The sequence below is a fragment of the Histoplasma capsulatum genome, genomic scaffold, assembly GCF_000149585.1.
Source record: "Histoplasma capsulatum NAm1 scaffold_4 genomic scaffold, whole genome shotgun sequence".
Classification (NCBI taxonomy): Eukaryota; Fungi; Ascomycota; class Eurotiomycetes; order Onygenales; family Ajellomycetaceae; genus Histoplasma; species Histoplasma mississippiense.
The window spans coordinates 757002-784866 of record NW_001813979.1 but is presented as its reverse complement, the minus strand read 5'-3'; the positions used below and the strand labels follow the sequence as shown (position 1 = coordinate 784866).

Here is a 27865-nt window from a genome sequence, read left to right as displayed (position 1 = left end):
ACTATCTAAGCATGGGAGGCGAAGCGGATCAGGGGATCAAAGGGAGGAATCCACATAAACATAACAGTAAGCCTTGTGTAGTCCTCATTGCTCCCAACATAATTGAGAGCAAAGTAAGCTCTGGCCTGATATAGAGTCTCGGTAGTGGGACGAATTGCATCGAGCCACTGATTGACCTTTTCCTCAGCCCAGAAGTGCTTTAAGACATTCCAGGGACACTTGTTAACTAAGCCCCCAAGGGATGACTGAAGCCCGCCACCCTGTCCGTGTCAGAGAGCGCATGATAGATATACGTATGTAAATATATAGACAATAGATGGAGTGGCACGGCGGATGAGCTGTAAACGGTGGACAGGCATACTCCGAGCTCTATATACTCCCAACTTGTCTTCTCTTCTTCTCAGTATATGGTATATACACCTACTCCATATCTCTCCCTCTCTCCATCTCTCCATCTCTCCATCTCCTTCATTCCTCCATCTCTCCATCTCGGCCGATTCTCCTCTCCGCCAGATTCCCGGAAAACACTTGGCCCAACCAAGCTTCCCGCGGGAAACCACCCGCTGCTTCCCCGGTCCCGGCTATTGCACGGAACCGTACGGTACGGTTCCTATTCCTGTTGGTGCGGGTAACATAGCGCCCAACAACCCGTCACGATACATACATAAATACCAGCAACGCGCTGATGCCGTGGTTCCGCGCCGGCATCCCGTTGCGGCGGATCGGGAAACTCCAAGTTAAATACCGGCGACATTCCCGCGAGACAACACACGCCCTTGACATCGCTGCTGGCTTGGGGAGATAGAGATAGAGATAGATATACATATCTACATATCTACATATCTACCTCTTGAAGATACGTCAGTCGAAATACCTATATATCTACCACCCCGAGGATGGGCAGCTACGGCGGGCCGCTGCACGAGGAGATGCACCCCCCGCCGAAGCCATGGACGGAGACGCCGCTGGTTGAGTCGGAGCCGCTGTCGAGGCTGGCTGGATGGTGAGCCTGGCTGCATTGCATGGGGCCATCCCCGCATGTCAATTATGAATGTTACCTACTAACCCATGACTGCGACAGCCGCATATTCCTCAAACTCGAGAACCTGCAGCCGGGCGGCTCTTTCAAGTCACGGTTAGTCATTATATCTGTCTCTCTCTCTCTCTCTATATATATATATATATCAACTGACAACCACACAGCGCCATGGGCAACCTGATCCTCCACCACCTCTCCCGCCCCGCCAACCACAACAAAAACCTCCACTTCTTCATCCCCTCGGGCGGCAACGCCGGCATCGCCGCCGTCACCGCCGCCCGCGCCCTCGGCTACCCCTGCACCGTCGTCGTGCCCACCTACACCTCGCCCATGATGCTGCAGCGCCTGCAGGCCGCCGGCGCCATCACCGTCCCGCACGGCGCCAACATCGACGTCGCCGCCGCCCACATGCGCCACGTGCTCATGGCCCAGATGCAGGGCGCCGTCGGCCCGGACGGCCGTGAGCTCGTCGCCGTCGAGCTGCACCCTTTCGACCACGAGGCTATCTGGGAGGGCGTCAGCTCCATGGTCGACGAGCTGGCCGTGCAGCTGCCCCCGGACGCGGGCGGGCGCGCCTTTGCGGCCGACGCCGTCGTGTGCAGCGTCGGCGGCGGCGGGCTGATGAACGGCATCATGCTTGGGATCGAGCGGCTGTTGCGCGGTGGTAGTAGTAGTAGTAGTAGTAGTAGTAGTAGTGCTGCTGCTGGTGGTGCTGGTGCGGGTGCTGGTGCGGGTGACGACGGGGCCAGCCGCGACGTGCAGATCCTCGCGCTGGAGACGCGGGGCGCGGAGTCGCTTGCGAAGGCGGTCGAGAAGCGCGCGCTGGTGTCGTTGGCCGGCGTGTCGTCGCTGGCCACGTCGCTGGCCGCCATGCGCGTGGCGGAGCGCACGCTGCGCAACGTCCTCTTCCCCCCCGCCGGCATGAGAGTGCGTAACTTTGTGATGGACGATGCGGAGGCGGCGAGGGGCGTGTTGCGCCTGGTCGATGAGCATCGCTTGCTGGTTGAGCTTGCCTGTGGGGTTTGTGTGGAGGGGGTGGTGGCGGGGGCAAAGTCCGGGGGGGAGGCGAATGGCCATGCTGATGGCCATGTGAATGGGGGCCCTGTGGGCGGTGGTGGTGGTGGTGGTGGTGGTGGTGGTGGTGGTGCGCTGCCGTCGAGACTTGCGCAGGTCATCCCGGGCTTCGGGCCGGAGACCCGTGTGGTTGTCGTTGTTTGTGGCGGGAGCAATATTACCCTTGAAGTGGCTGCGGAATATCGAGAGCGGCTTAATAACGGCTGGGGCGCTGAGAGCGGATGAAGGGTTTCTTTCTTTCTTTCTTTCTTTCTTTCTTTCTTTGTGCGTTTTTCATATAAGGTATTGTGCCTTGTGGGACTGGGTGTTGGGAGCAAGTCAAGTTAGACATGGGCGTATTTCTTCTCTCTTTTTCTTTTCTTTTCTTTTCTCATTCAAAGACGTAATGTAATGCATCTTTCTTGCTTGTGAGGTCTCAAAACAAAGAATAAAAAGGATGATAGACAAGATGTTATGGCAATCTGATGTTAATAAAACAAAACAGTTACATTTCATTATTTTTCATGTTCATGACTTCCTTTTCATAATGTTATCATTCTTGTTCGCACACCGTAGTGTCAGGCCTTAACTTTGAGCAACTTGTTAAAAAAAAAAAAAAAAAAAAAAAAAAAAAAAAAAAGAGAGAGAGAGACAACCATCAACAACAAGCCCTTCCAGACACATGCTGAGCTCCCTGACTCGTTTTTCGCATATCGAAACAAACCTCTTAGGCCACCGCAACGGACTCCCCATCAAGCATCCGAAGGCGATACGCCCAGTAATTACTGCGGATCGGGTCATACTTATCCTTCAGCAGCGTAAGCATCCTAGCCGCCTCGGCCTTCTTCTTCTTCTCCTTCTTCTCTTCCTCCGCGTCCCTTTCCTCCCCCTCCTCCTCCCCCTCCTCCTCCTCCTCCGCCTCCTGGGTATATACATCCGCCAACCACTCCAGAGCCAAACTGCTCTTAACCCGCCACACAGCCCCAGCCCCAGCCCCATCGCCCTCCACCACCTCCGCCACCTGCTCCTCCAAAACAAACTTGGCCGCAAACCCCTTAAGCTCCGCTAACGGTCTCCCCGCAGCCCGCAGCACACCCCGCGCGTAGGCCCAGGGACTCCTGTTCTCGGGCGCGAGGAGGATCTTGGTCTTCGCATACGCAAGCTCCGCATCGATGAGCTCTTCGTCCACGACGACGAGGCTGCCCTTGTTGTGGCAGCTGCGCCGTTCGTCGTCATCGTCGTCGTCGTCGTCGTCGTCGTCGACGCCGAGCGGCATGCCACTATCGACGGCGCCGCGCGGGCCGAATTTCAGCGTCCACCGGTGGTTCCAGGCGGAGTTGTTGCGGACGTCTTGGTCGATGAGTGCTTCGACGTCGGCCAGTTCCTGCGGGTGGTCCCAGAGCTTGAAGTGGCGGACCAGCCAGTGGCGGTAGGTCCAGACGTGGTAGTTTTTGGAGTCGAGCGCGAGCATCTGCATGAGGAATTGCTGTTCGTTGGCTGGGAGGGTTGGGAATGATTGGGAGTTGGACATGATGAGTTGGCGGTGGTGCCTGGTATGTCCAAATTAGTGGGTGGTTATTTAACTATATGGGGTTTTCCCCGGCCTCCCTCACTTACCATATTTGATAATTCTTCAAATACTGCAATGCGAGTTTATTAACCCATGCAAGCTCCTCGTTGAGATCCTTCTTCAATGCCTCGAGAATCTTAACTCTGTATAGCCTGTATTAAAAGGAAGGCAGAGGGAACGGATATCCCAAATCGCATCAGTAAGTACCCTGTCAAATCGAATTCCCATAACTGCAATTAAATAAATACTATACAAACACACACCATGGATGTTTTGGCAACCCTCAGATAATCATCCTACTGTGATCGAGGCAAGGAAAAGTGGTGGAGATTGCCAACGCTTTTTTTTTTTTTTTTTTTTTTTGGCTTGGGGAAGTAAGTACATGTAGGTAAGACTCACCAAACCGTATAATGCGCCGGATTCATCAAGATCACATCCCCCGTCAGCTCCAGCGCGCGCTCTGACATTTCATTTTCCGCCATAACAGCCCGCAGGTACGAGGTTGCCTCTTCGTACTCGGGCGCGTAGGCGATTGTGGCGAGCGGGTACGTCCCATTTCTACTCGTGCTTTCTCGTTGCTGCCCTGGGCCGTCATTGTCATAGTAAGTTGAACCATCATCGAGCGGGATGGGAGATATGGAGGCCCAGGCTGGTGTGGAATATTTGCTCATTTTCGGGTGCTCTTTTTGCCGTTTTTGTTTTTTCCCCCCGTTTTGTGAGATGCAAGGTATCTATATGGAGTAGGTGATTGATATTTGATTGCTAAATCAGGGAGAAGCGGGAAACAATGAGAATTAGATAGTTGTAGAGGGCTAGGATCTCACAGCGTCCTTCGAAGGGGACAATGGGAAGATCTCAAACTACTATGCCAACTAGGCAAAATCTAGAGAAGCACCTTATGCGGGGGTTCCCGACTGTGCAAGTTGAAGAGGTTATCTATGGGCCGATGGCAGATGAGCTCGTGGAATTGTTCCCTTCTGGCCCCGCTACCTGGATGGGTGAGAGAAGATAGACGATCCGGCGCAATGGATTCCCGGCATCTAGCGAACAAAGGAGATGGATGGATCGACAATATATCATCAACACAGGAACAATAGAACGCACAGATATAGTTAGAGCCTCGGATGGAGTTAAATCTACGTTCGTGCCCGATCCGGCAAGCGGCTGTAAATACCACGTGATCCTATTGACCAGGATGAGGATTCTTATAGAAACGAATACTGCTTTGGCCAAAAACGCTACATATAAACAGTGAGCAGAAGGGTGATGATAACGCATCACAGCACAGGTATTAATTTAGCAACATATAATTTTTATAAACGACATCGGAGGAAGGAGGTGCAAAATATAGAAGCAAAGAGTAGAAGCATTGCCTGTGTTAAAATAAAAAAAAATGGAGCCATAATTGATACAGTATAGAGGCAACTCAAAATTAAATAGTGTCGATTGGTATAAATCAAGGGAGAAGAATCGATAAGAACGAACCCGAGATTGCTCTCATGCTCTCTGATCTGGATTGAACTCTGGGGGTATTATTATTCTTCAGAGAGTAGAGTCGCGGGTGGAGAAATCGCTTTGATAAAAGCAATTAATACTCGTAGGCAGAAATAACAGAATATCCCGGAAATGCGGATGCGACATAAGCGATGACGCGTTCGAGGGTGGTGTTGGAGATTTACGGGAGTTCGAGAGGTGGTAAGGGACGGATGAGATCCTTCAAGGAAGGGTTTCGACAGGGCAAACATACGATTGTCGATCGGGTATTGCAATAAATCCTATGCAGAAGTGAAGCCAGCCACTCTGGAGGATAACAAGAAAAGAAACAAGAGAAACAAAATTCTGGATGGAGAAAAAGCTGCTTCGCTGGAGAGGAAACGAAACTAGTTCGCATTACTTCCACGCTTCCAGAATTTCCAGCCCTCTCGCTTCTCATGCCCACCCACACCCACTAAACGTTCAATCCCAGCGTTCCCAACCGCATTCTCGAATTTTTGTTGGTCAATCTCCTCCCCACCTTCCTCGTCCGTTCCATTCTTCAGTACAGCAGGCCACAGCACTCCAATACCATGGCCACCCAGAATGGTTTCATAACGCTCAAATCCTTCGTCGTCTAGTGTTTTTTCTAGGCGCTTCAATGCTGCTGGGTCTGTGTTTGTTCTCAGCAATGTTATCGCGCAACCACCGCCGCCAGCACCTGTAAGTTTCGTCCAGCCTGAGCCAGTGTGGTCAACTAATTCTCGGATGCGCTCAAGGCGGGGATGAGATACTCCGAGTGAAACGAGGAGGCCATGGTTGATGCGGAATAGCTCGCCAAAGTGATCGATCGCCTCGCTGGAGCTTTTATCAAAGCGCCCGGACTGGATGAGGTTGCTGGCAGATTCCGTAACCTGATCTATGGCTTCGAGGATCGATTCAGAAACGGCAGGGTGTGCTTTGCAAAAGTTGGCAACTTTCGCGACCTCAACTGAAGTGGACCGTGGCTGGCGCGAATTAACAAGGAGGAGAGGAAGTTCGGGGAAATCAAGTATGGGAGTCACGGAGGGCGGTTTGGAATAATCTCCTCTTCTAAATATGACGGCTTTCCCGCCAGCTGACACAGTATTATCCACACCACTGGGGTTGCCATGTATGCACATTTCACCAACGAACGCCCACTTGTTTATTCGCTCAATCTGGGTTTCTGCCTCTTCAGGCAGCTGATCTTGATGTGGACCTGCTAGAATACGTATCTGTAACAAAAGAGCTGCGCTAAGACAGACAGCTATACTAGCACTGCTCCCTAATCCAGCACCAATGGGGATGGTTGATCGTAGTGTGTACACCGCGGCATGAGTCTGTGGGGAGCTGAGGGAGAGAAAGAGATATAGGAAAGCAGTTGCTGAGCTTTGGTGGATCTTCCGCACCTCATCTGGTTTGCCAATAGATATGTCTGCGATATGTGGCTGTATAGCTTCAAGCAGCTCAGTGTCAAGAGAGGTGACAGAACTGTAGTAGAATTTTTTCTTGGATGGGTGATGGAATAACTCCCAGGGAAGCGAATCAATATCCCATGTGTGATCCAATTCAATATCCCTGAAATTAAGCGTAATGGTGCGATGCGACTTTGATAAGGTAGTAACAAGAAGGTAAGAACGGAGGGATATGGCAGCGGCTATAGCCCGCCTACCATGCACAACGGCATGTTCTCCGAAGACAATGACCTTACCGGGGGCGGAGACCATGAACGCCGGTGCCATGGGCGACGATGCTTTTCTCCCCATCCTGGTTCGATTGCTAACAGTTGGGGTATCGCGTTGATCATCAGCGTGACCATTTGTCCCCGAGAGTGTGGGAGAAGGTGTCGACATTCCATCTGAACTTTCCGACGTTTCTTCTTGTTGGGCGGGGATATGGGTCTGGTCTTTGGCTTCGATGGAATTCTTTGGACGGGAAGGGATTTCTCTGTCGCTATCCTCGGTTAGAATGCTGGCAACCTTCCGCCGCGCATTCGCCTTCGAATGTCTCATACTCCCACCCTTTCGTCGTGCAGACTTCTCCATGGGAAATAATGGGACGCGCAGGTAGGTAGGTACCACAAACTCCCCACTTTCCGAGACGTTGCTTTTCAGCAAGATGTGAACTGCGAAACAGACCAGGTCACTCACTCACTCACACACAATGCCGATTGATAAGCTGACAATGTATCAAGGGGAGCACAATTCGACAACCTTTGATAGGACAACCCGAGACCAGGGGGTCAATGCGCTGTGACAGGAGAGAGATCGATCAGAAATTTCGCGGTGGATGCCTGATATGCGCGGTGATGTTGGCGGAGCTAAGGAAAATGCCAATTGCCGTTTCGGGACCAAGACGGCGCCAAGCGCGTAACTATCTCCGCCGCGGATGAAGCGGTATTACACAGCATCTTCAGCCCCAGAAAACTGAGCAAGTCGTTGTTTTTGGATCGATGACTGCACTCGATCGCCGGGTCCTTACAAACGCCTGCAAGAATCCAGAAGATTGAGTTTGACCAAGCCGGAAAACACACGCTAGAAGAAGCCATGGAAGCTGTTCCCCATCACAGTATGAGTCGGCCAGTCAGATCCCACTTGTTAGACACAATTCCCAGGCGTTTCACGATACGAGTATGTTACATCGGGGTTCTAAATAGGGTCGAAAATGCTTCTATTGAAACTCTCACACAGAGAGTTGCTTTTCTGGAGGGAATTCATGTCCGTGACAAAGGGCGGGAATGCGCGTAAAATCCTAAGATGCAACTATTTGGTTTGACTGCTGGAGAAGGAATCCATCAGTGGCATGTACGGACAGGACAAGTATTTACTTCCAAAGTCTGATACCCGAACTCTTTTTTCTCATACAAAAAGGAGAATTTGATACATATAAAATATATTTCTTATTTGTAATTGATAATTTTCTGTCGTTACATCTTTTCCAACTATATCATAAAAGATTGGCTGAAAAATAAACATAATTCACAATATAAAATTTCTACTGTGAATTTATCTACAGTACATTTATATTCGGATTATTAGTTACAATTTTCGTATTTATATTAGCAAACTCATCCTCTTGCAATATATGACGGAGGTGGAAGGCTGGTTAATTTTAAATATCTGGCGGATGCTCCTTTTCTATATTATGGCCCTATCAGGCATTGGGGCGCCAACAATATCGTTATGGATAACTTCATCAATATATAATATAACTATTATTTATTGTTAAGTTATTAAATAATATATATATATATATATATACATATGGAATAACTGCATTCCTCATTCGTTTAATATTCAAATTTTTGTAAAATATTGGGTGGTGGTTTTATCGATAATCCTAACTACTGTAGCTGATCTGAATAACTACGCCTCACTCATATCTTCTCCTTTACCGAATGCTGGAGTTTTTCAATGAACATGAAACGTATGGTATGAGATTTCAACATAGAAATTATACTTTATACTAACTCCACAAGTGTGGACTAACTTATCCCGATTATTGATTCTTTCAATTCGTATGGAAAATCACATTACCACGTCATTCCCTCCAGATTCCGGCCGTATCGCAAGCGGCCGTGGGGGAGCAGAGATCAAGATCCCTCCTTCACCAACTTGCAAGCTGGTAAAACTGGCAAGGCTGGCCTTCTCTGCCTGACATTATATTTTAACGAATCAACGAATTAGTCGTGGAATCCTTGAAGCACGGAATCTTGCTGGTGGGTGAGGGGCAACTCTGGAAAGCCTGGGGTATTTTAAATGCCGATACGTCAAATCCTTCTAGAAACGAAAATGCTGACCTGCAGGAATTTAAATTCAACTATTTTTCGTATATGCACACTCTAGATGGCAAATCGGTGATGTCAATCAATAATTAATAATTAAATACTAGTAACAAGTTATCCGATACTGAGCAAATTGACAACGTGTGAAATATATGATCCTTATCATCTAACACTGTTTCCGAAGGCTAAGGGCTGTGGGTTAGGATTATTTTCTTCATCTAGGCTTGAACATATCAAATTATTAGTGATAGCTTTATCAATCTTGATATTTGCAATAGGTGGAATGTTCCCAGTCAATTAGATTTAGAATAGTGGCTTGCTTTATTTTACCATCCGTATTTCTATGAGAGAACGAAGATGAAGAAAACTTGAGACGAAGGGCCAATACAAGTGCCCAGCTGTTCTCCAGCTGGGCAACCCCTTCGACAAGTCCTATAAACAAAAAGAGAATAACCTGGAAGACATATTGAGAATGCAACTAAAAGCACCGTTGAAGGAGAAATACATATTTCAGGCAAGAATACCCATTTGTAGAAGGACCTCAACGATTCAACCAAGGAGAAATGGAGCTGTCCAGTATCAACGTAAATATCCTACTTGACATTACGCGATACAATGCATAAATAGACAGGCCGACAGATAAAGAAAAGAAACAAATATGTGGGTATTGAAAATATCTTCATAGTCACTCCTCGTGAACACCAAACCATGATTTAGCTTGCGCTGGCACTGCCTTCGGCCCATCCATCATAGAAGGCTAAGGGGACCAGGCACCCCGACGTCGCAGGCTCTGAAGGAAACGTTCAACAGTTTCCCCATGACCGGACCTTCTAAAAGCCTCGAAGATTATGCGCTTTTCTTCGCATATTGCATCCCCAGCCACTGCATTTAGGTACATCAAGGAAATGGCAACAGGGAAGCTTGCCAAATGTACTCCGTACGCTCCAGATTGCGGATGTAAGAGCAGAGGCATCGCTTTAGCGATTCTGCCGCAATATATCCTCGGATCGGTCTGTGGCGGGAGGATTACCTGAGGACAGGACAGAATCCGAAGAGAGCTGTATAGAATGATGCATATGGCCCAGTAGAGACACATGATGTGGCACGCCGCTAGATAATCGAGCGAAAATGTTGAATGTTCGGCATCGAGGCTATACGTCGGATCAGTGATGCCTACCTCGATGCGCCAGGACACAAGCTCTTTTTCTAATTCCCAGCAACTTTGAAGCAAATCACGCCGCTGGAATTCCCGTATTTCCTGATCCAGGCACGCTCGCATTGTATCCATGTTTTCGAGAAACGTTGGTATCTCGACCAGAATGTCGATCAAGAGATCCTTTGGTGTTTTGGGTATCTCGTTCCAAGGAATAGTTTTCCATTCAGGATTGCTTAAAATAATTCTCTTTCGGGCTTGAACGGCACAGGTTGTCTGTGGGGTCGAAAACAATCCGAGTCAGCACATACGTCATATTCGTGCTCAAGGAGGCTTATGGGAAGAAAAAGTATGCTGACAAGATGAAGTCTTCCGTCGACGAAAAATTGGTGCAAGTATCCCGAAATGTAAGTTTCCGGCGGTTGGGAGGTCAGAATAGCCAGTTCACCATTAACGTGGTGTCGCCAATTACGAGCCTGGGCTATTCTGTCCTCGTCATCCTGCCCGAAGAAAACCTAGTACATCTGTGAGCAGAGGCGGATACATTGTTTTCGCCAACGGCACTAAGCACAGTACCTCGTAAAGGCTATATAGCCTGGACATGACACATAAAGTAACGATATTTCCTCGCGTCCGATTAGCGAGCGCAGCAGACATCTCGCTGAGAGACTCCATATAGTATCTAAGCCCTTCCTCTTTTTCCCATCTGTTGTTGCTTATTCGCCCTGCTGTTGATAGGCAAATCGCAAGCAGTATTTTTTGAATATCTGGCGAGTTAAGATAAAGCTGGGGCAGCGAATTTGTCCAACCGCCGCTGACGTACATCATCATTTGTGCTGGGAAGTGTTTATCTGTGGGAAGATAACTACTCCAGAAAATACCAAGATACTTCTCTGCATATGCAGCCCGCGCCAGAGGCACCTGTAAGGTAACTTGGGGCGAGCCCTTATCACTTCGACCAGCTTTACGAGGCTCCACACTGAAGTTGATGAAGCGGAGTTGACGCTCATATCCATCGCACTTCAGTCCTAGCTTGATGCATTGTCCACACGATGGGCGTTTTTCGTCGCACTATGCGTTGTTGGTTGTTAGAATCCTAAGTTCCTCTGCCCTTGGATCGATGACTTACGCCTCCTTTCTTACGGATCCTGCAGGTACCACAACTCTTGGATCTCCCGGGAACGCCAACCATCTCGACTATTTGTTCGTTGGCTCTGTATCCAAGGGCGCGGATTGTTTCCTATTCGGGTACAAACGAAAAAGTCTCAAGCGGAGTCGCTGTTGGTGGACCTAGGCAACAATAGAAATGAAGCCGAATTCAGTGTCTAACTCTCTTAACTCACGGTCTATTCGGACTCAAACAAGACTGATCGAACAGAATATGCTGATTCCAATTCACCTGTATTGTTAGTTTGGCTGGGAGAGGGAAGGGATTAAATACTGAGTGGTGATATCTTCAACCACGCTTTTAAGGCAAATTAAATACGCCCAGCCTGTGCTAGGTCTTTTCCCTAATTGCCTTCCACGCCGTTCCGTAATGAAACAAGTCCCGGCTTCTAGTTCATGGCCCCCTCGAATTGTAATTACTCCTGGGTCGTTAAGGCTGAAAACCCAACTAAACCCGCGAGAATTACGACGATATATGCGGTCCATTGTCTATATTTAGCGCATGGGATGTTGAGATGGACGGAGCACCCTATTCAGAATTCGTATGAGTGTCAACCCATAGGGCGATTGTTTTCAACAGAACAATTAGCGTCCTTAGCGCACCACCGCAAAACTTGAGTATGAGATGGCGTAGCTTGGCGATACTTCAGCCAATAAAACAGCTAACAAGGCATAACAACCAACACGTAGGCACAGGCAGAGCGGGTTAAGCTTTAGTTATAACATTCATGTTAAGTTACATGCTGAGACGGATTATTTAACATTACCCGAGGCGCCGATCTAGTGTCGAACCTGCCTTCCAACAGCTGAGGTAATCCCGCACAGGCACGGCATCACCGCTATGCTGCAGGTTGTGAACTAAGGTTTAACACTAAACCTAACCCGGAGGATTACCGCGCAAGGACCAATAATTCTTCACAGAACAAAACCTTAAAGCAATTTCACTCCAAGGCTTAAATTTAAGCATGAATTGTTAGCGGCTTGGCATATATATTGTTCTACGGATTTTCTTTCAATATTTTCATATGGTCATCGCGGGTATTAGGGCTATCCCAGCTCATCTCTCGGGAGTTGAACGAATAGAAGAGATTTCGATCTTTAAAAATTGCTGGAAAAATTGGGAGATATAACTCTTCTAATTCCCGCTCCATTTCTCGATCATAGAGTGAATTACAGCACGCACCCTAACCCTTTAAAATCATCTACAATAAACCTCGAACCACTCGCCAATTTGACTCATTTTCTCAATATTAGCCATGGCTAATGTTGACCACTCACCGGTCAATATCTTCGTAACAGTGGCCAGGAAAGTTTATAATCCAGTTGGATTCTCCAGGGCCGCAACTTTATTGTCTTTTTCATATTTGCTGGGGCGTTGAGTGGATTCCGCACTGGCGAGATTCTAACACCTCAATTACTACGGAATATTCTACGAATCACCTAGGATCGGCGAGCGCTACTTCTTCACGAAAGGCATTGAGGAAATTGGCCTGATTGTTCTCCTTGACACCATTCCCCTGGGTTAATTTCCTCGTCGTTTTCCAATTTATCTCTGCTATCTGACACGAGTGGATCATGGTCCACAGGATCAATGGCTACATGATCCTTGTTCTATCCATTGTTAGCATGAAAATTTCCCTAATTGCTGCTAGCCGTTCTTCGCAGGTTACCCGGACACCCAAATGGCTGTTGAGCCCATCGAAATTCTCTTCATTATATTCACATGGTTCTGGGACAAATCAACGTCGAACGCCTGCAACTCGAGCAGCACAGAGTCTGGATGCTCAGAGGATGGATTTACGTATATTATGAATTACTCTATCTAGCATTTTGACAAAATTTCATGACTAACAACTCGTTCACCGTTTCAGTCCTCATGCATTATTACCCTGCGGGCCCTGAACATCGTCATCATGACATGTCTAATAAGCGCAGGGGGTGAGTGGTATGGTGCCGAACCTTGTCCACAGTTGAGTACACCGCTGGAGAGAATAGAACACGAACCATGTAGTTACCCTGATTGTGATGCTTACTGCTTCAGCGACGATTTAACCAAGCAAGTTCTGGTTTAGGCCAAGTATAGAGGAGGGGGTAATGCAATGAACGCCAGAGATACTTCTGTTGGGGGGATTGGATTGGGTGATTCGTACCCTCTATACCACCACGGCGCTGGTGGTGATTGAGCTCTTTCGCCCTAGTGGCCTAATACTTTCGTCTTCGCTTCGGACCACCCACGTGGCTGGCGTTTAGCCTCCACGCGATTATCGAAATCCACGTACGTTTTCAAAATCCGCTATTTCCAAAGCCAAACTGTCTCTGTTTCGTCCCCATGTCCAAAACGTTGAACTGCTACAAAAGTTAACGATCATGTTCCAATTGTACAGCTTCATCTGACCCTGTTCGAAGCCGAAGGGACTTCGAAGTTTATCCTAGCAGCGGCAACAAGAAACTGACTGGCATGGAGAACTCGGGACGGGCTGGATTGACCGCTGACCGTTTGGGTGACTCTGCGTTACGGACACCATAGTATGAACTATATTCCCCTAGTGATGATAACGGAGGGAAATTTCATGGGCTATGTCTGCTTTTACGTACCCCCTCTGAATTTCTTTTGTTATCTAATTTCATAGAATAGTTATAAATATATTTCATATTGAAGGCATGAAACTAAAAATCGAAAGCTAGGGTCCTAGGAGCCGATGAAGCTAACCAGGAGAGGCTTTAGCGCCGGTTTTCGGTATATTTTACATTTTCAATAAATCTTAAACACAACCCGGTACCCCGGCGCCGGAGCCCCGTTTTGTTGGGCCAACAGGAAGACGAGAAAGAAAAACCCGATCAGGGCAGCCCTTGGAGTAATTCTGCCTAGAACTGATGCAGTAATGCTGGGGAGTCTCTCAATGCTCCCATGGAGTAGGGTAAATAATAAATATGCGTAGAAAGTTCGCAGTTGGATTTGAACTAGCTCCCATACCATTACCTCCATCTTTGCTTGGATTGCAAACGAAGAATATCCCCCCTTGCTTCTTGGGCGCCACACAGTTTGCCGGTGTGCATTAAGTCAGGGTCACTGGAATGTTTATTCTCCGGCTCCAGCCCTAGCATTGGATGCGAATATGAAATGAGACTTCATCTTCATTAAAACTTTTTCTTTCGGCCAGACGCAATGCTAATTGGTAGAATCCTGTTCTTCGTCCCTTAGAAGCCAGGAATAATGAAACCGTTGTAGCGACCCCAATACGGTGCAGCGGGAAGGCTCCCTAAAACGGTTAGCTCGGTGTTTTATTTTAGCAATACTGTGTGTTTTTCAGCTACTCCGTACTCAAATCCCTGGACAGGGTCTTCAATCTCAAATCGGCTGCTAGGGGAGATGCAAGGGTTAAACTTTAAGCCAACCTTTGCTGCAAGGATCGTGGCATTCCGAAGCAGGAACCTATTTTTGAAAAGTCCTGCGCATCTTTATTTTTGTCCCATATTGGTTTCCTGAAAAGGCTATTTCTGGCGATATTTCTACCTACTCTCTCGCTGGAGCAAATAATGTGGAGAGCATCATCACCCATATGGAAATGCCTTTCCGTATCCAACTGCTAGGGTCGGTATTTTGGGCCGTTTCGGAGCCGATGTTGGCAGGGCGGAAAAGGTACTAACGGTTCGGTCACCGACAGTTCGACCTAATCCCGCCGCGCCAGTGGCATCTCGCCGAACTCCATCACTTTGTATTAATCTGGGCTTTATGGTGCCATCGCGAAGATAGTTCATCTCTGGAACACAAGTATTTGTCTGAAACTCAGGATCAAGAATGCCATTTGCACGATCACATTGTTCACAGTCCTTGGCATGCCAATGCAACAGGCCCAAATCAATAAATTCAAGTTTTTCATCAGGAAATGTTTTGTTGCATTGAACCCCAGGATTGTGTCTATATGGATAAGACACCTATGCATTTTAGCCAACAATTGTGCATGCATAGCTTCTAATAGACCACAGCCAATACTACGGAGTAGTATTTAAACACTCACTAATTCTGCCCTATCTAAAGTGTAATTCCACAGTCTAGCCCAATACAGGCTGGCTTGAGAGTTCGCATGTGTTTCAAATCGCCGATTTCCCGAATTGCCAATACGAAAGCACTCATGTAGTTACTCTGTACAGTACATGTACTGAACCTGCAAATCCGGAATTCATAAGGTTTTTCCCCTGCAATGCAGTGTGGTCTTTGATACAGGTAACCCACGAGGCTACCCACGAGGCTTCTCACGTCATCGACCGCCATTTGGAGTGATGGTCGTTAGATCAACGCAAAGTCCTTTGAAGGCTTGGGAACGCTAAATTGACTGTTGTTTCTGATTCCACGAGTCTAATGTGACCTTCCACATGCACCACAAGTATGCAAGCGGCGTGGTGATACTCAGTCAAATTAGGTTTTAAGGGTTTGGTGAAATTAACGAAGTCGCATCTATGAGCTGGGGATGGGGTCAGTCTGAACCGTTTCGCCGTGGTATGCGGCGGTGGTTGTTAGATATAGGAACAGACGGAGCTGATCGTCTCCTTCACAACTCGTAGCCTATAAATCTTATTTACGGCGGCAATTTTAACATCTTCCGTCCCCGTACCGTCCCGTACGACCACGAACAGTACGGATTAGAAGTCCTAAAGCAGCAGTTTCGATACTTCGGTCCTGAGGAGATCGCAAGTCCGATGACCATCACAGCTATTTTATACCTGATGCATGACGTTCCGCAGTCAAGAACAACGCCGTTCCATTGGACGACAGAGAGATCTTTGCGAAGGATAAGGTGTTCATTGGAAAAATCGTGAAGATGGATTGGAGAGATAGGCCAACCGCAAGGAAGATTTTGGCGAATGAGTGGTTTTAAAGAGGATGAGTGAAGAAATCATTATCATCAACAGCAGCTTCTGTTGGAGCTACCTACTACACAAGCCCTATCCCACGTGACCCACACACATGGAAATATTATCTCGCCACTAGATAGATAAACCTCTGGATGATAGCATAATACGTCCGGCCGTTTCTGGGCATCATCACTCGGCTTTAAATCATGTTTCAGTGAGATCTGAGTGCAAGATTCTACATTCGCAATGGAAGGGGTGTTCCCCATACAATGAGAGAAACATGTTATGCTGGTTGACTATGTTTTGGCCATTTTTGTTAACTTAAGCTACTATACATGATGCCGCAGCTTGCTCACGTCTTGTATGGTGTACCGTAACAAAATGATAAAAAAATAAGATATAAAGGGTATTGCTACAGAAGGTATAAGGCGTAGGGTAACAGCCAGTCTGAAGACCGAACAGTATATAATGAAATTCGGGGGAACATAAGCAGCCTATTAAACAGTAGTTAGTATCTAAAGCACATAGGTTGTTATAACCGAAGAAGGAAAAAGATATCGGAAGTATTAGATAAATAGAATATTTATAGCTAAAGTCTAAGTTTTACTGAATTCCAAGAGAATAAGGTTGAATCGTATGAAGTTTTTATTGTTAAAACCAACCTGTTTCTATGTAAACATTCGTTGAATCCTTATTTAGCTAGAGATCTCCAGGTGCCTTCCTGCCTTCCTGCGCCCTTGAGAGATTCACACTGAAATCTCTTATCATTGCCAGCTGCCCTCCCTGAATCCCTGCGAATACCTGTATATTACTCTACATTCCGTGCTTGTAATTGATTTTGAAAGGAAATATTTTAAAAGCAACTTAATGGAAAAATTTTTCGATGTGAATGGAAACAGAATGTTCGAGAAAAAGGAAGCCTGTAACCCTCACAAAGGGTATGTCTATAAACATTTTACCTGCAGAGCCCCAGCGTACTCAATAGGAAACAGAAGGGAAGCCAAGATGTAAAAGGGAATGGATTGTCGGAGTTCCTTCGCAACTCCGGAAAGAAACAAACAAGCCGTGCCGGATGATCACATTGGCATAGCGGATATAGATATAATACACGCAATCAGCCAAACCAGGCCAACAATATCCCTCGTCCCCCAACCCCTCTTAATTAATCTTTGAACTCAGAAGTAGTGTCGCTGTCATGTTCCGCTGTAGGGATCGTGTGGTCGATAGTGCTCCTGTAACGGATGGCGTCTTCAAGATACTCCGGTTTAAGCTGACCATGCTTATTGTAACGATAAGGCTCCTTGATCGAGTTGGTAACAGCATTAAAAACGTTTGTGGACTTCTTGAAGATGCTGTCCATCTCTTCGAGGGAGCGATATCGAGTCTCGGGGAAGAAGAAGTATACTGTCGGAAATATAAATGCGTTTCTAGTATTTGTGAGCTTCTAGAATTGGATACCAAATTGGGGCCACAAGAATACGTTGGGAGAAAATATTTACATTACAGCGAAGATAACATAGGTCTTGTACCCGATGCTGTCGAATGCCACGGGTGTGATCATCACGACCATGAAGTTAAAGATCCAGTTGGCACTGAACAAAAAATTAGTTTCGTCATATTCTCCAAGTATACAGAAAGGGAGGCTGTTTATACCTAGTTGACAGTGCATTGGTTGGAGCACGGATTCGGAGGGGCACAATCTCTGCCGGGTACAGCCACGTCATTCCAAGCCAGCCGATGGCAAAGAAGGTGTTGAATACAAAAAGGAAGATTGCCTGTGCGATACCAGCTTTGCTATCGTCCAGGTACGTCAAACGATAGTTGGAACCTGCAAGAACCGCCATGGAGATGGACATACCAGCCGCCTGAGGTACCAAAAATTTGTTAACTGATGTGATCCCAATATTTGGATGTGGGTGAGGGACATACCCCGAAAAGCATGAGAGGCCGACGTCCAACTTTCTCGATGATGTAGATGGGGATAAAGGAGGCCATGAAATATTCCGTTCCGTTACAAGCAGCTAGCAATTTTGGAAGATTGCTACCGGCAAGACCGATTTGACTGTACAATTGAGGAGCCTAAATAATATCAGTAACGAACGCAGATGACAGCATCATGGTGAAAGGTAGCTCACATAGTATGTGATAAGGTTGATGCCGGATATCTGCTGATACATCTGGACCACGTATGCGAGGACAACGCGATGGAATTCACGGTATTCACTCATTTGGAAGAGACTTCTATATGAGCCCTTGGACATTTCCTGGACGGTGGCTTCGATGGCCTCGAGCTCAGCTTTGATAGCAGGGTTTTCACGGGGCATGTCGTTAAGAGCCTCAAGAATGTCAAGTGCGTCATCCTGTCGGTTCTGCATGACAAGCCATCGTGGAGATTCAGGCAAGTTGAGAATGGAACAGAAAATGATCATCGCAAAAGAAATCTGAAAGGCCAAGGGAAACCGCCATGCCACCTCATTTTCTCCAATCCATGCAAAACCTGTTCCGCAATCATCAGCGTGTGTGTTTTGTTTGAGAAGAATATAAACAGTTTCAACCCACCATAGTTAACCCAGTAACTAAAAGTAATACCTCCTGTAATCAGAGCGCCCTCAATCATAATCAATTTACCACGATCATGAGATTTGGCAGTTTCTGATTGCCATGTTGGCACGGTACTAGTGTTAATCCCGTTGCCAATACCGGTGACAATTCTACCAACAATTAAATGCGGCAGATGATATGACGTGCATTGCAACAAGGCCCCGATAGACATGATGATGCAACCTGTGAAGATTGTTCTCCGTCTACCTAGCGGATTCCCAATGAAGATAGTGAGGATAGCTCCCAGGAAACATCCTAAGTTGTAGGCGGCAACTGTGATGCCTTGGTTCGAACTGCGCTGGGATTGGGCAACGGGGTCATTTTTGATAAGAGGGTCTAAAGGATCGATTGAGGGGAAGTATTTGTTAAACGATGGAAGATCTAACAGGCCTCCTGTTACACCCTGATCGTAGCCAAAAAGGCTTTGAATTTTTTGGGGGTGCACGGATCAGTTTGCGAAAGAACCCTCAGCATCATGGAATGACAAAACATACAAGAAATCGAGGCTGCCGAGTGAACTGATAGCAAGATTCAAGGTGCGACCTCTAAGGCCCATGAACTTTTCCCCTAACATGACGACAACGCACAGCGCAAACAACCCACTTTGAATCTTGGGGAAAATAATGGAGTTCGAATATCAGAAGCAGAGAAATGACGGCAGTAAATGATTAACTGGGGTAAAAGGGCATGCGCTCGGATTGACAAACATGGCAAGCCGAGGCTGCTAAGAACCCATAGGGTAATAGATATGCAAAGCGCAACATAGCAGCCCAGGGATGGAGAACGAGTTCCACAGTATTTCGGATTTTTGCCAGCCAATGGAGATGACGTAGCTTCCCACTTTTCTTTTATTTGTTGAAATGTAATCAAACATTTCTTCCTCTCCATGGTCCTGCGGCTCCAGATAACCCGCTATCGCCACTCATTCGTCTCGAGATTCTTGGGATACCGGAAGCAATGGCGGCCAGCGCCACATGTTTATCGATTACAAGCAAGCAGCATTGGCAACCCCGGCCCTTCTTATAGGCGTTAAAAGAACAATTCCCAGTTCAAGCGGCGTCCGTAGTTTTTCCCCGTTTTGATAATTTCGCCCTTGGTTCTTCCTTTTTGGGAGTGGAGCAGAGGCTGGAAATCTGTAGCGCGTTCTCCAGCGCTAGCAAGGGATAATTACTGGGATTTGCGGGAGTGGATGAACATCTGCCGCTAAGAATTCTTAGCGGCAACACGGATGCTTGTAGGCATGTCGCGTTCAAGCTTGAAAAAACGACCAAATTTTTATCAAGATTTCAAGATGAACTGACTTGATATCGTACAGGCCGACGACCTTCATCTCAGCCTCCTCTCGACATCTATGCGGCTTATGTCGATGTACTTCTCCCCTCCGGCCTCCCGCAACGGGAGAGAATTTGGGACCTTGGGACGGCGAGATTAAAAATGGGCCCATGATGTCACTGTGCCTTGTCCCTAGGTTCGGTGCCGAGATCTGATCTCCACAATCGATGAGACCCCGTAACTGCCTGAGCCTTGGCCTGAGCCTTGGCCTGAGCCTTGGCCTGAGCCTTGGAAGGCCGACCAAACCAATCGCTGGATGCTTTCGGGTAGATGACAGCGATTTTATCAAGCGGGTGAGAGGTTGTTCCAGTCCGTAGCCTTGAAGGTGAAATTGGGTTCAACCTTATTTTTTTCTCGGTTTTTCTGTCGAATAATGACGCCCGTCAAACAAAGGCAAGGAACAGCGGGCCACAGTAGCTAGTGAGACGAGATTTCAGAATGCGGTCTACAAACTACCGTGTATGTTGATGTTAAGACTACCCAGGCCAGCGCCACACTATAGCATGTGATGCCCCCTTCTCTGGGACATCGGGAAGCTAATTCTGACTTCGGCAATAGGAGAGGATTTTCCAAAATTCCAGAAAGATCACTGATGACGCACAGCCACCATCACCTAAGAAGCCCATTGATTTAATTAATATGCTGTTTCAGCGCCAGCCTGGATGTCTTCGAATGCGAGATTATTGTCTTTCTAAATGACAATGCCAAAACGTCTCATATTGTGTATGTACCAAGTTGTTTGCCAGCAGAAAGGCTCAACATATCGATATATCACCCCAAAAAAGGAGGGTATGCTAAAGAGATCCTAATGCTATAGGGTCGAAATTCGAAGATGTGCAAAATAATAGGCCAAGTATCAAACCGAAAATGTCATTTGCGCGCGCTGAACGTATATGCCATCAAAACTCCAATCTCACAATCATCATAGTATGGGAGGATGAAGAAGAAGAAGAAGAAGAAGAAGAAGAAGAAGAAGAAGAAGAAGAGGGGAACAAGCCAGGTGGTATAAGGATATAAATAATCATTGCGCTGACACTAAAAGGGACAGTGCTATCAAGAAACTCCAAAAGAAAAGAGAACAAGGAAATAAGAGTGGTCTAATCAAAGATTCATCGTAACCGTCATACTATTACTATGAACCAGCAGACACGGAGGGAGTCCATTGCACAAGATATCAAGATCGCCCACATAAGATTCGCTAGCAGCCTTGTCACGCCAAGTTCCTTCTATCGGCGATGGTAAGGTCGTGAAAATAACTGCTGTCTTTTGACTGTTGTTTTGAATCAGCTCGTTTAGTATCATATGTTGCGCGCGACATGGAAGGTCGTTAAACGAGAGCGGCACGACATTCTGGGCTGAGGGGCCGGAAGGTGGGGATCGGTTCGGTGGGGAATTTGAGGGAGATGCTGTAGATTGTGCTTCAGGCTGTCTTGCGTATATTGAATGGCGTGGAGTTGATGGACCGGCTGATGAGCGGTCTCTGGGCGGACTGGTGGCAAACATGATTGATGGGCCTGAATCTTCTTTATCGGCCACTCGGGTAGCGGGGATAGGTGAGGACGAAAACTTGTTGCTTGAGGCTGTTCGGGGTATGACAGGGCGACTTGGGGGAGGTGAACCTAGCGGACCCGGTTCGTTTGTGATGGTAATGGTTGGGCCATGACAAGGTGGTAGTGCGACTTCAGGTTCAGATGAACTCGACGGCTCGTCTTCAACAGCAGTCTCTGTAAGGGCTCTGGGCAAAACATGGCCCATCTGGTGGCGTCTGGATTTGTGTAGACCAGTCCGAATTCCTCTTCTTATTCCTGCATCCTCAGTATTTCCTTCGGAACGCTGTGCAGAACTCGATGCATCTTCCTCATCACCGTCACTGTCACTCAAATATGTTTCGATATCGCTATCATGACTTGAAGACTCTGAACTGCCATCTGAATGGTAGTCCACCATTGTATCCAGCAACCGTTGTGTTTGCGTACCAACGGAGAAACCCATCGCGCCAAAGCTACCAATGGACCTTCTCTTTTTTGAACTTTCAATCAACGTCCGCAAGTTGTCGAGTCGCGAACCAGTGTCTCCGTTACGTCCACGCTGGAACGAAGAGGTTGGCCATTGTGGTGTTGTTCCGGGATGCGACACCCGTTGTCCCACTTTGCCTCCTCTCTGTTGACCGGCCCATTCGGTTCGGAGTAGGCGGACATCCTGCCACCAACCTTCATCCTTCAATAAAAGATTCACGGATTCGACGGTCATCTGGTCAATCCCGGACTCATCGCCATTGACGATTATCTGGTATGACTTCAAATCACCGCTAGCAAGCCAAAAGACAAGGACCTCCGCTTCGATTCGAAGTTTCTCAAGCAATGTTGTCACTCTTCTGCGCTCCTCTTCAACATCGCTTTCGTATTCCACAAATACCGCCACACGAAGACGGTATGACTTTTTCCAGGAAGATACTGTGTTCAAAATGCATCCGAGCTGTAAAATTAGAGTATATGTATCGAAGTTGGTTGTCAGAATGTTTTGTTTACTCGCGCCGTCCGCCGTTATTTCCGCAGACATCTGGATAGGCCATAAATCGATGTATTTCTTTGTATTTTTGCCACTCGCGGGTAGCTCAAGTTGGTCAAAGCCCTTAGCCACAGCCACATTGATCCGTAATTTGAACAACAGGTCCTCCAGTACGGTTAAATAGCTCTGAACACTCATTTTATGGTCATATCTGCAAGGTTCGGTTCTGCCATCCAAAGAATCGGGATCTTCATTGCCGTTCTGGGGGGCTATGGGTTTTAAGTTGGAATTGAATCTCAAACCAGATGCAAAGGGCGTCTCTGAAACCCACTCAATCTTGCGAAATTCATCGATTACGACAATATTGGGCCTCATTCCTCCTAGACCTGAGTTCAGAACAATATTCCTAATGCCCCACTCCTTGCTAGGAGCAATCGATATGTTGATAAACGCCTTGACTTTAGAAAATTCGATAAATTTAGTCCACGAGGTTTGCTCTCGGCGGGCATCTGGGACCGCGCTGGCAAAGTTATCCGCGACTATAACGTGCCCGAGAACGAATAGGCCGCCTTTCTTTAATGAATTGCAGAAGTGAATCATTTTATACTGTGAGTCAAAGTCGTTGACGAAAAGGAGAATTTGCGGGCGCCAAAATTTGACGTGTTCGGGCCGAAGACGAAGCAGATACTTACGGACTTGGTGATAGATGAGGCTCTGGCTAACATCGCCCCAAGACTTTGGGGGACTTGTGTAATGGATTAGGAGAAATAACAGCATCAAGATACAAACGCAGCCCGACGCGTAGACTCCATCGACGAAAAACATGGTCATACCGCTGATGACTGTTCCGAATAAGGCCGTCCAAGAATTGAAATAATGAAAAGAGGGGCGAAAGTTTGGAGCGGACCCAACTTTCAGTAAAAGCAAGCAAGATTGGTCACTAAAAATGTCATGAGATAGGTCATTGTGATGAATGATGCGATCTGGTTGATGTCAAAAAGCATCGTAATTTGGGCGACCACGAATGTGAAGACGATAGCATTAGTGGGTTCATCATATTTCGCTGTGCCTTGGCCAAAGACGGTCAATCCTGGGATAAGGGTGTCTCGGGCTATGGCCTGAAGTAATTTTGCAGAGCCAATGACCCCCATTAAGGATGAAAAAAAAGAGGTCGCAAACTCCCCAAGAAGAATAAGGACACCGGAGACATTAGTCTAGACCTGTCAGTAGAATATTTGGTAAGCTGTAATACAGGTTCAGGTTAACAACTTACGTCTTGGATGATATTGACATCGTTATAGAGGGATTTTCTGGTTAAACTACATGCCATTGATAGAATCACAACGGCGTAGGTAAAAAGGGTCACTCCGAGCCCATATAGTGTGCCTTTTGGTATAGCTTTACTAGGATGTTTCAAATTGCCAGACATACTCGCACCCCTAAATGACCGCACAACAGGAATTAAAATTAGCCCGTAACCTGGGGATCAGAAAAGCGTGGTAATAAAAGTATTCGTACGCGAATATACCCCCAGTTGCAGGGAATAGGATACCAAACAAATCCTGAAAGGTCACCCTGCCATGTATTTGACTCCCAGCGGCACCTTTTGTAAGCCTTGGGAAAAGATTATCCAGGAATGTTTTTGAGCTTAGCCCAGTAAATTCAATTCCCAGGGTTTCATTTTTGAATGGTTCCATCATGAGCGCAGAGAACGGAATGCTGAAGGTTGACACAAGCAAAATAACAAGGAGACCATTGCTAGCGCGTGAGAATATAGAGCTCCCCGCGAGACAAATTCCCGTACAGAGAGTCATGACGATAGTGGCCCAGAGATAGGTCCAGCCAAATCCTTCTAGCAAAAACTGAGACCATTTGCCGGATACGGATCCAAAGCTTTGAATCAGACAGTTGACCAAGCCAACTGCATTCATTCCAGTGTTGAGGACGAATCCGATATAAAACACAATTCCAATTGAGCCACCGAACTCCGGGCCGAGGGACCTAGATATAAGATAGTAGGCACCACCTCCACGGACGGTTCCGTTTGTTGCGATAGCTGAAATAGACATGGTTGTAAGGAGATTTATTAGGTAAGAGGCGGCAAGCATTCCTGTGTTTCTTTGGGTCAATATGTCATCCATACTAAATAACATCTAGTTGAAACCATACCCAATGTACCCAGAACTCCAGCTTGTCCCAGAATGAACCCAAACCGAAGAAACATAAGAATACTCAGCACATTCAAGGTGGTGGGAACAAAGACACCTGAAAAGGTGCCTAGCTTTTCGGAGTCATCTGATGTGCCAGATCTCTGTTCAGCCTTCTCCTTCCTATCAAGGAAATCAATATTTCGTGGATTCTGGTGAGCAACTGACGTCCGCCTCACCAAAACCACGCCTGGGGTTCTTTGCTGCTCCATGTCTGCTTCCCTGCCTCCATCATGAGACTTCCCGAGAAAACTGCTTGTAAACCTTCGAACACCGGTTGCCTGAGGAGAGGTTGACGTGAAGGGTGAGTATGGACGATCTGGAGCAGCAGATCGGGTTTCAGTGTGATCATCGATTTGTTGGCTTTCCATACCAAACCCAAAACCTGCACCATCAGCTGTTCGAGCAGCAAAGGTAGGTCTATTTCGTGGTCCTCCATTACCAATATTCCTGCTCTCCGCCATTTACGACTTTGAACCCGTAGTTAGCTATCGAAACGTATGCTGCATAATTGAAGTTCGAATTGAGTTAATACAGTTTATATCTCCACGCAGGAAAGAGAGATCTCCCAAACTTGTGGAAATGCACGAAGTGAGAGGAGGAGAAGACTATGGAGCAGGTAAAATTCCGATTGGGAATAAGGAGATGCAAAAGAAAGTGAGTCAGTCGGGAGCTGATACAGATACCATGGAGAGGGTTGTCAGAGTTACAAAAATCTTAAGTCCAAGGAGCTGTTTGATGCTAAATTAGGTAAGCAGTATGGGAAGGACACTAGTCCGATCTGGGCAGAGAACTCGCTCCCTCAGTAAGTGTATTCCGTACCGGAATAGCACAAATTGGTATCTATGTTGAATGTTGCAAACAAAGTATGTAGTTTGGGCGGGTTAGGGTTTGCCGGGGGGGGGAAATTCTTGAATTCTTGTCCTTGACTGTGCATATGCTTTGTACTGTACGTGCGGAGACGTGGAACAGGAGTCCGTCCATGTGCCAGAAATTTATATGATAATCATGCTACCGTAACTACGGAGTACACAACTATCAGTTGGCAAGCCCTCAAAACAGTTGGTATGAATTGAGAGGCTTAAGACCTAAAGCTTAGTTATCCAGTGAGGCATCAAGGTCCCTTAATTAGTGCGTTGAGGGCCGGATTGAGTTGAGTGAGCATGTGCCCTTGAAGGACCTACCAATGACGACATCAAGGCTCATTTATCGCCAAGCCGGAATCAGGATGACTAATCAACCAGCCGCCGTTGTCCCAACATCTTAACAACGGTGATAGATAGACGGATAGAGTCACTCTTTGAGAACGGCACTCAATACACCAATAAAATATGTCTCCCGTACTCACAGCGTGAGAAAACAGACTGCACCCAATTTTATTGCCTCTCTCCGATGGCTACAGTATTGTTCATACCTCCCCAGCCCATACCAGAGCGAAAACAGCTTTCCCTCTTGAACCGTCGCGTACTTACTTGTTTTGTTGCATCCATCTCAGTATCAGCCAAGTAAGCCTATATACATTGCTGGAGGAGATGTCGGAAAACCCAGATAAATCCCCTTTACTATCTCATTCGCAACGCCCTGGTTCTCCAATCCCGTCCATTCGGTCTGGTTCCCCAGCCCCTGGCTCCCTTCCAAGGCATATTACAACAGCCCGCCTTGCTACACCCATCCCATCGTCATTTGATGGACAGAGCCAGAGCCAGAGCCAGAGCCCCCGCGCAATTCCTATTTCAAATGGGCTATCGTTGGACCAAATCACCCTTCCCCCTAGGGCTCATGCGTTCTCACTCCATGGTCCTGGTCATTCCGCTTTAGCATCTGCTCTACAGCACGATTCCGTACAGAGAAAGCCCTCAGGGAACACCTCTCCACCCTCAACAAAATCCGATTCGCCTCCTTTCCCCCCTGCGAAATCGACGTATGGGTCCTTCGATGCCAGATCCGGTAAAGACGGTGGATCAGACCAAGCTGCTGGGACGATGGAAAACCCAGATATAGTAAGGAGGCATTTGGTTCAGCCGCAACATGACTCGGATAACCGTGCGTCAGGACAGAGTTCGGACTCTTCGAGGAATGCGGGACCGAATGAGGAGTTTTCTAGTCTTCAACTCCAGGGGGGGGATATTACAAGACCTATCTATCGATGGGCTGAGGAACTAGCTGGACAGGGCACCAATGGTTCTCGTCGCAGACGCAGTTTTGATATAGCTCGACCAGAGCCCGAGAGTGAGGTCCTGGACATCAATACGATCAAAGTTCCTGGAGGTTTCCGGAGAGATTTTCTCCGTCGTGTTGCTGGTCCCGGGGATTTACAAGATCTTCACGCCGCTGAACAAGGTGAACATCAAAACGGTAGACCAGTTCTACTTACGAACAATTTCCTAGAGTTCCTGACTCTATATGGCCACTTTGCAGGAGAGGAGTTGGAAGAGGACGACGAGGCACTGGGACCGGATGAGTACTTTGCCCCTGACCTATGGAGTCATCGGGAGTCGATGACAGATGAGGATAGAAGATTGCTGGCGGAAGAGGAACCTCTCCTCCGCCCAGAGACTCCTGGAAAACCCCGTAGACCAAAGGAACGCATTAAGCAACCGAACACCACATCAACAGGAGCAATGCTTCTCCTTCTGAAATCGTTCGTTGGGACGGGGGTTTTGTTCCTGCCAAGAGCTTTCATGAATGGAGGAATGCTTTTCAGCTCTGTGGTGCTCGTTTCCGTGTCCCTCCTTAGCTACTACTGCTTTATACTCCTCGTCAACACGCGACTAAAAATACATGGGTCATTCGGTGATATTGGCGGCGTGCTCTACGGCAAACACATGAGACGGATCATTCTAGGATCCATTGTCCTCAGCCAACTTGGTTTTGTGTCTGCATATATTGTTTTCGTTTCCCAAAACCTACAAGCGTTTGTTCTTGCTGTGAGCAAGTGCAAAACTTATATCGACATCAAGCTCATGATATTGATACAATTGGTTGTTTTCCTACCTCTCTCCTTAATCCGTGACATCAGTAAACTAGGGTTTACAGCTCTCATTGCAGATGTTTTCATCTTAATGGGCATTATCTACCTATACGTCTATGGCGTTGAGACAAT

At 47.3% G+C, this 27865-nt stretch overlaps 9 protein-coding genes across 9 annotated transcripts in view; 4 read left to right on the top strand and 5 right to left on the bottom strand.

The window, feature by feature from the left end:
* Positions 1-896: 896 nt before the first annotated feature.
* Positions 897-2338, top strand: HCAG_04242 (predicted protein; the record flags this gene model as incomplete). Its single annotated transcript, XM_001540352.1, has 3 exons — positions 897-1003; positions 1082-1135; positions 1204-2338. 3 exons carry the CDS (start codon positions 897-899, stop codon positions 2336-2338), a joined length of 1296 nt encoding a protein of 431 aa, XP_001540402.1.
* A 481-nt stretch (positions 2339-2819) lies between these two features.
* On the bottom strand, positions 2820-4333 carry HCAG_04241 (hypothetical protein; the record flags this gene model as incomplete). Its single annotated transcript, XM_001540351.1, has 3 exons — positions 2820-3642; positions 3710-3789; positions 4067-4333. The coding sequence occupies 3 exons, from the start codon at positions 4331-4333 to the stop codon at positions 2820-2822; spliced, it is 1170 nt and encodes a 389-aa protein (XP_001540401.1).
* Positions 4334-5542: 1209 nt separating this feature from the next.
* Positions 5543-6843, bottom strand: HCAG_04240 (conserved hypothetical protein; the record flags this gene model as incomplete). Its single annotated transcript, XM_001540350.1, has 2 exons — positions 5543-6763; positions 6829-6843. The coding sequence occupies 2 exons, from the start codon at positions 6841-6843 to the stop codon at positions 5543-5545; spliced, it is 1236 nt and encodes a 411-aa protein (XP_001540400.1).
* Positions 6844-9697: 2854 nt separating this feature from the next.
* HCAG_04239 (predicted protein) lies at positions 9698-11285 on the bottom strand (the record flags this gene model as incomplete). Its single annotated transcript, XM_001540349.1, has 4 exons — positions 9698-10369; positions 10405-10608; positions 10670-11164; positions 11223-11285. The coding sequence occupies 4 exons, from the start codon at positions 11283-11285 to the stop codon at positions 9698-9700; spliced, it is 1434 nt and encodes a 477-aa protein (XP_001540399.1).
* Positions 11286-12835: 1550 nt separating this feature from the next.
* On the top strand, positions 12836-13787 carry HCAG_04238 (predicted protein; the record flags this gene model as incomplete). Its single annotated transcript, XM_001540348.1, has 4 exons — positions 12836-13061; positions 13132-13198; positions 13344-13435; positions 13645-13787. 4 exons carry the CDS (start codon positions 12836-12838, stop codon positions 13785-13787), a joined length of 528 nt encoding a protein of 175 aa, XP_001540398.1.
* A 1847-nt stretch (positions 13788-15634) lies between these two features.
* HCAG_04237 (predicted protein) lies at positions 15635-16137 on the top strand (the record flags this gene model as incomplete). The annotated part of the gene is made up of 4 exons (XM_001540347.1): positions 15635-15645; positions 15740-15758; positions 15824-15953; positions 16004-16137. 4 exons carry the CDS (start codon positions 15635-15637, stop codon positions 16135-16137), a joined length of 294 nt encoding a protein of 97 aa, XP_001540397.1.
* Positions 16138-17276: 1139 nt separating this feature from the next.
* On the bottom strand, positions 17277-20159 carry HCAG_04236 (conserved hypothetical protein; the record flags this gene model as incomplete). Its single annotated transcript, XM_001540346.1, has 9 exons — positions 17277-17541; positions 17614-17706; positions 17768-17979; positions 18044-18193; positions 18250-18611; positions 18674-19137; positions 19210-19317; positions 19755-19868; positions 20017-20159. 9 exons carry the CDS (start codon positions 20157-20159, stop codon positions 17277-17279), a joined length of 1911 nt encoding a protein of 636 aa, XP_001540396.1.
* Positions 20160-22124: 1965 nt separating this feature from the next.
* Positions 22125-25201, bottom strand: HCAG_04235 (conserved hypothetical protein; the record flags this gene model as incomplete). Its single annotated transcript, XM_001540345.1, has 7 exons — positions 22125-22246; positions 22354-23128; positions 23497-23769; positions 23829-23865; positions 24035-24665; positions 24725-24885; positions 24942-25201. The coding sequence occupies 7 exons, from the start codon at positions 25199-25201 to the stop codon at positions 22125-22127; spliced, it is 2259 nt and encodes a 752-aa protein (XP_001540395.1).
* Positions 25202-26294: 1093 nt separating this feature from the next.
* Positions 26295-27865, top strand: part of HCAG_04234 (conserved hypothetical protein) — a gene marked incomplete at both ends in the record, with an annotated part of 2484 nt that continues 913 nt past the window's right edge. Inside the window, one exon of the mRNA XM_001540344.1 lies at positions 26295-27689. Within this exon, the coding sequence (XP_001540394.1) occupies positions 26295-27689 (1395 nt within the window). The remainder of the gene's footprint in view (positions 27690-27865) is intronic.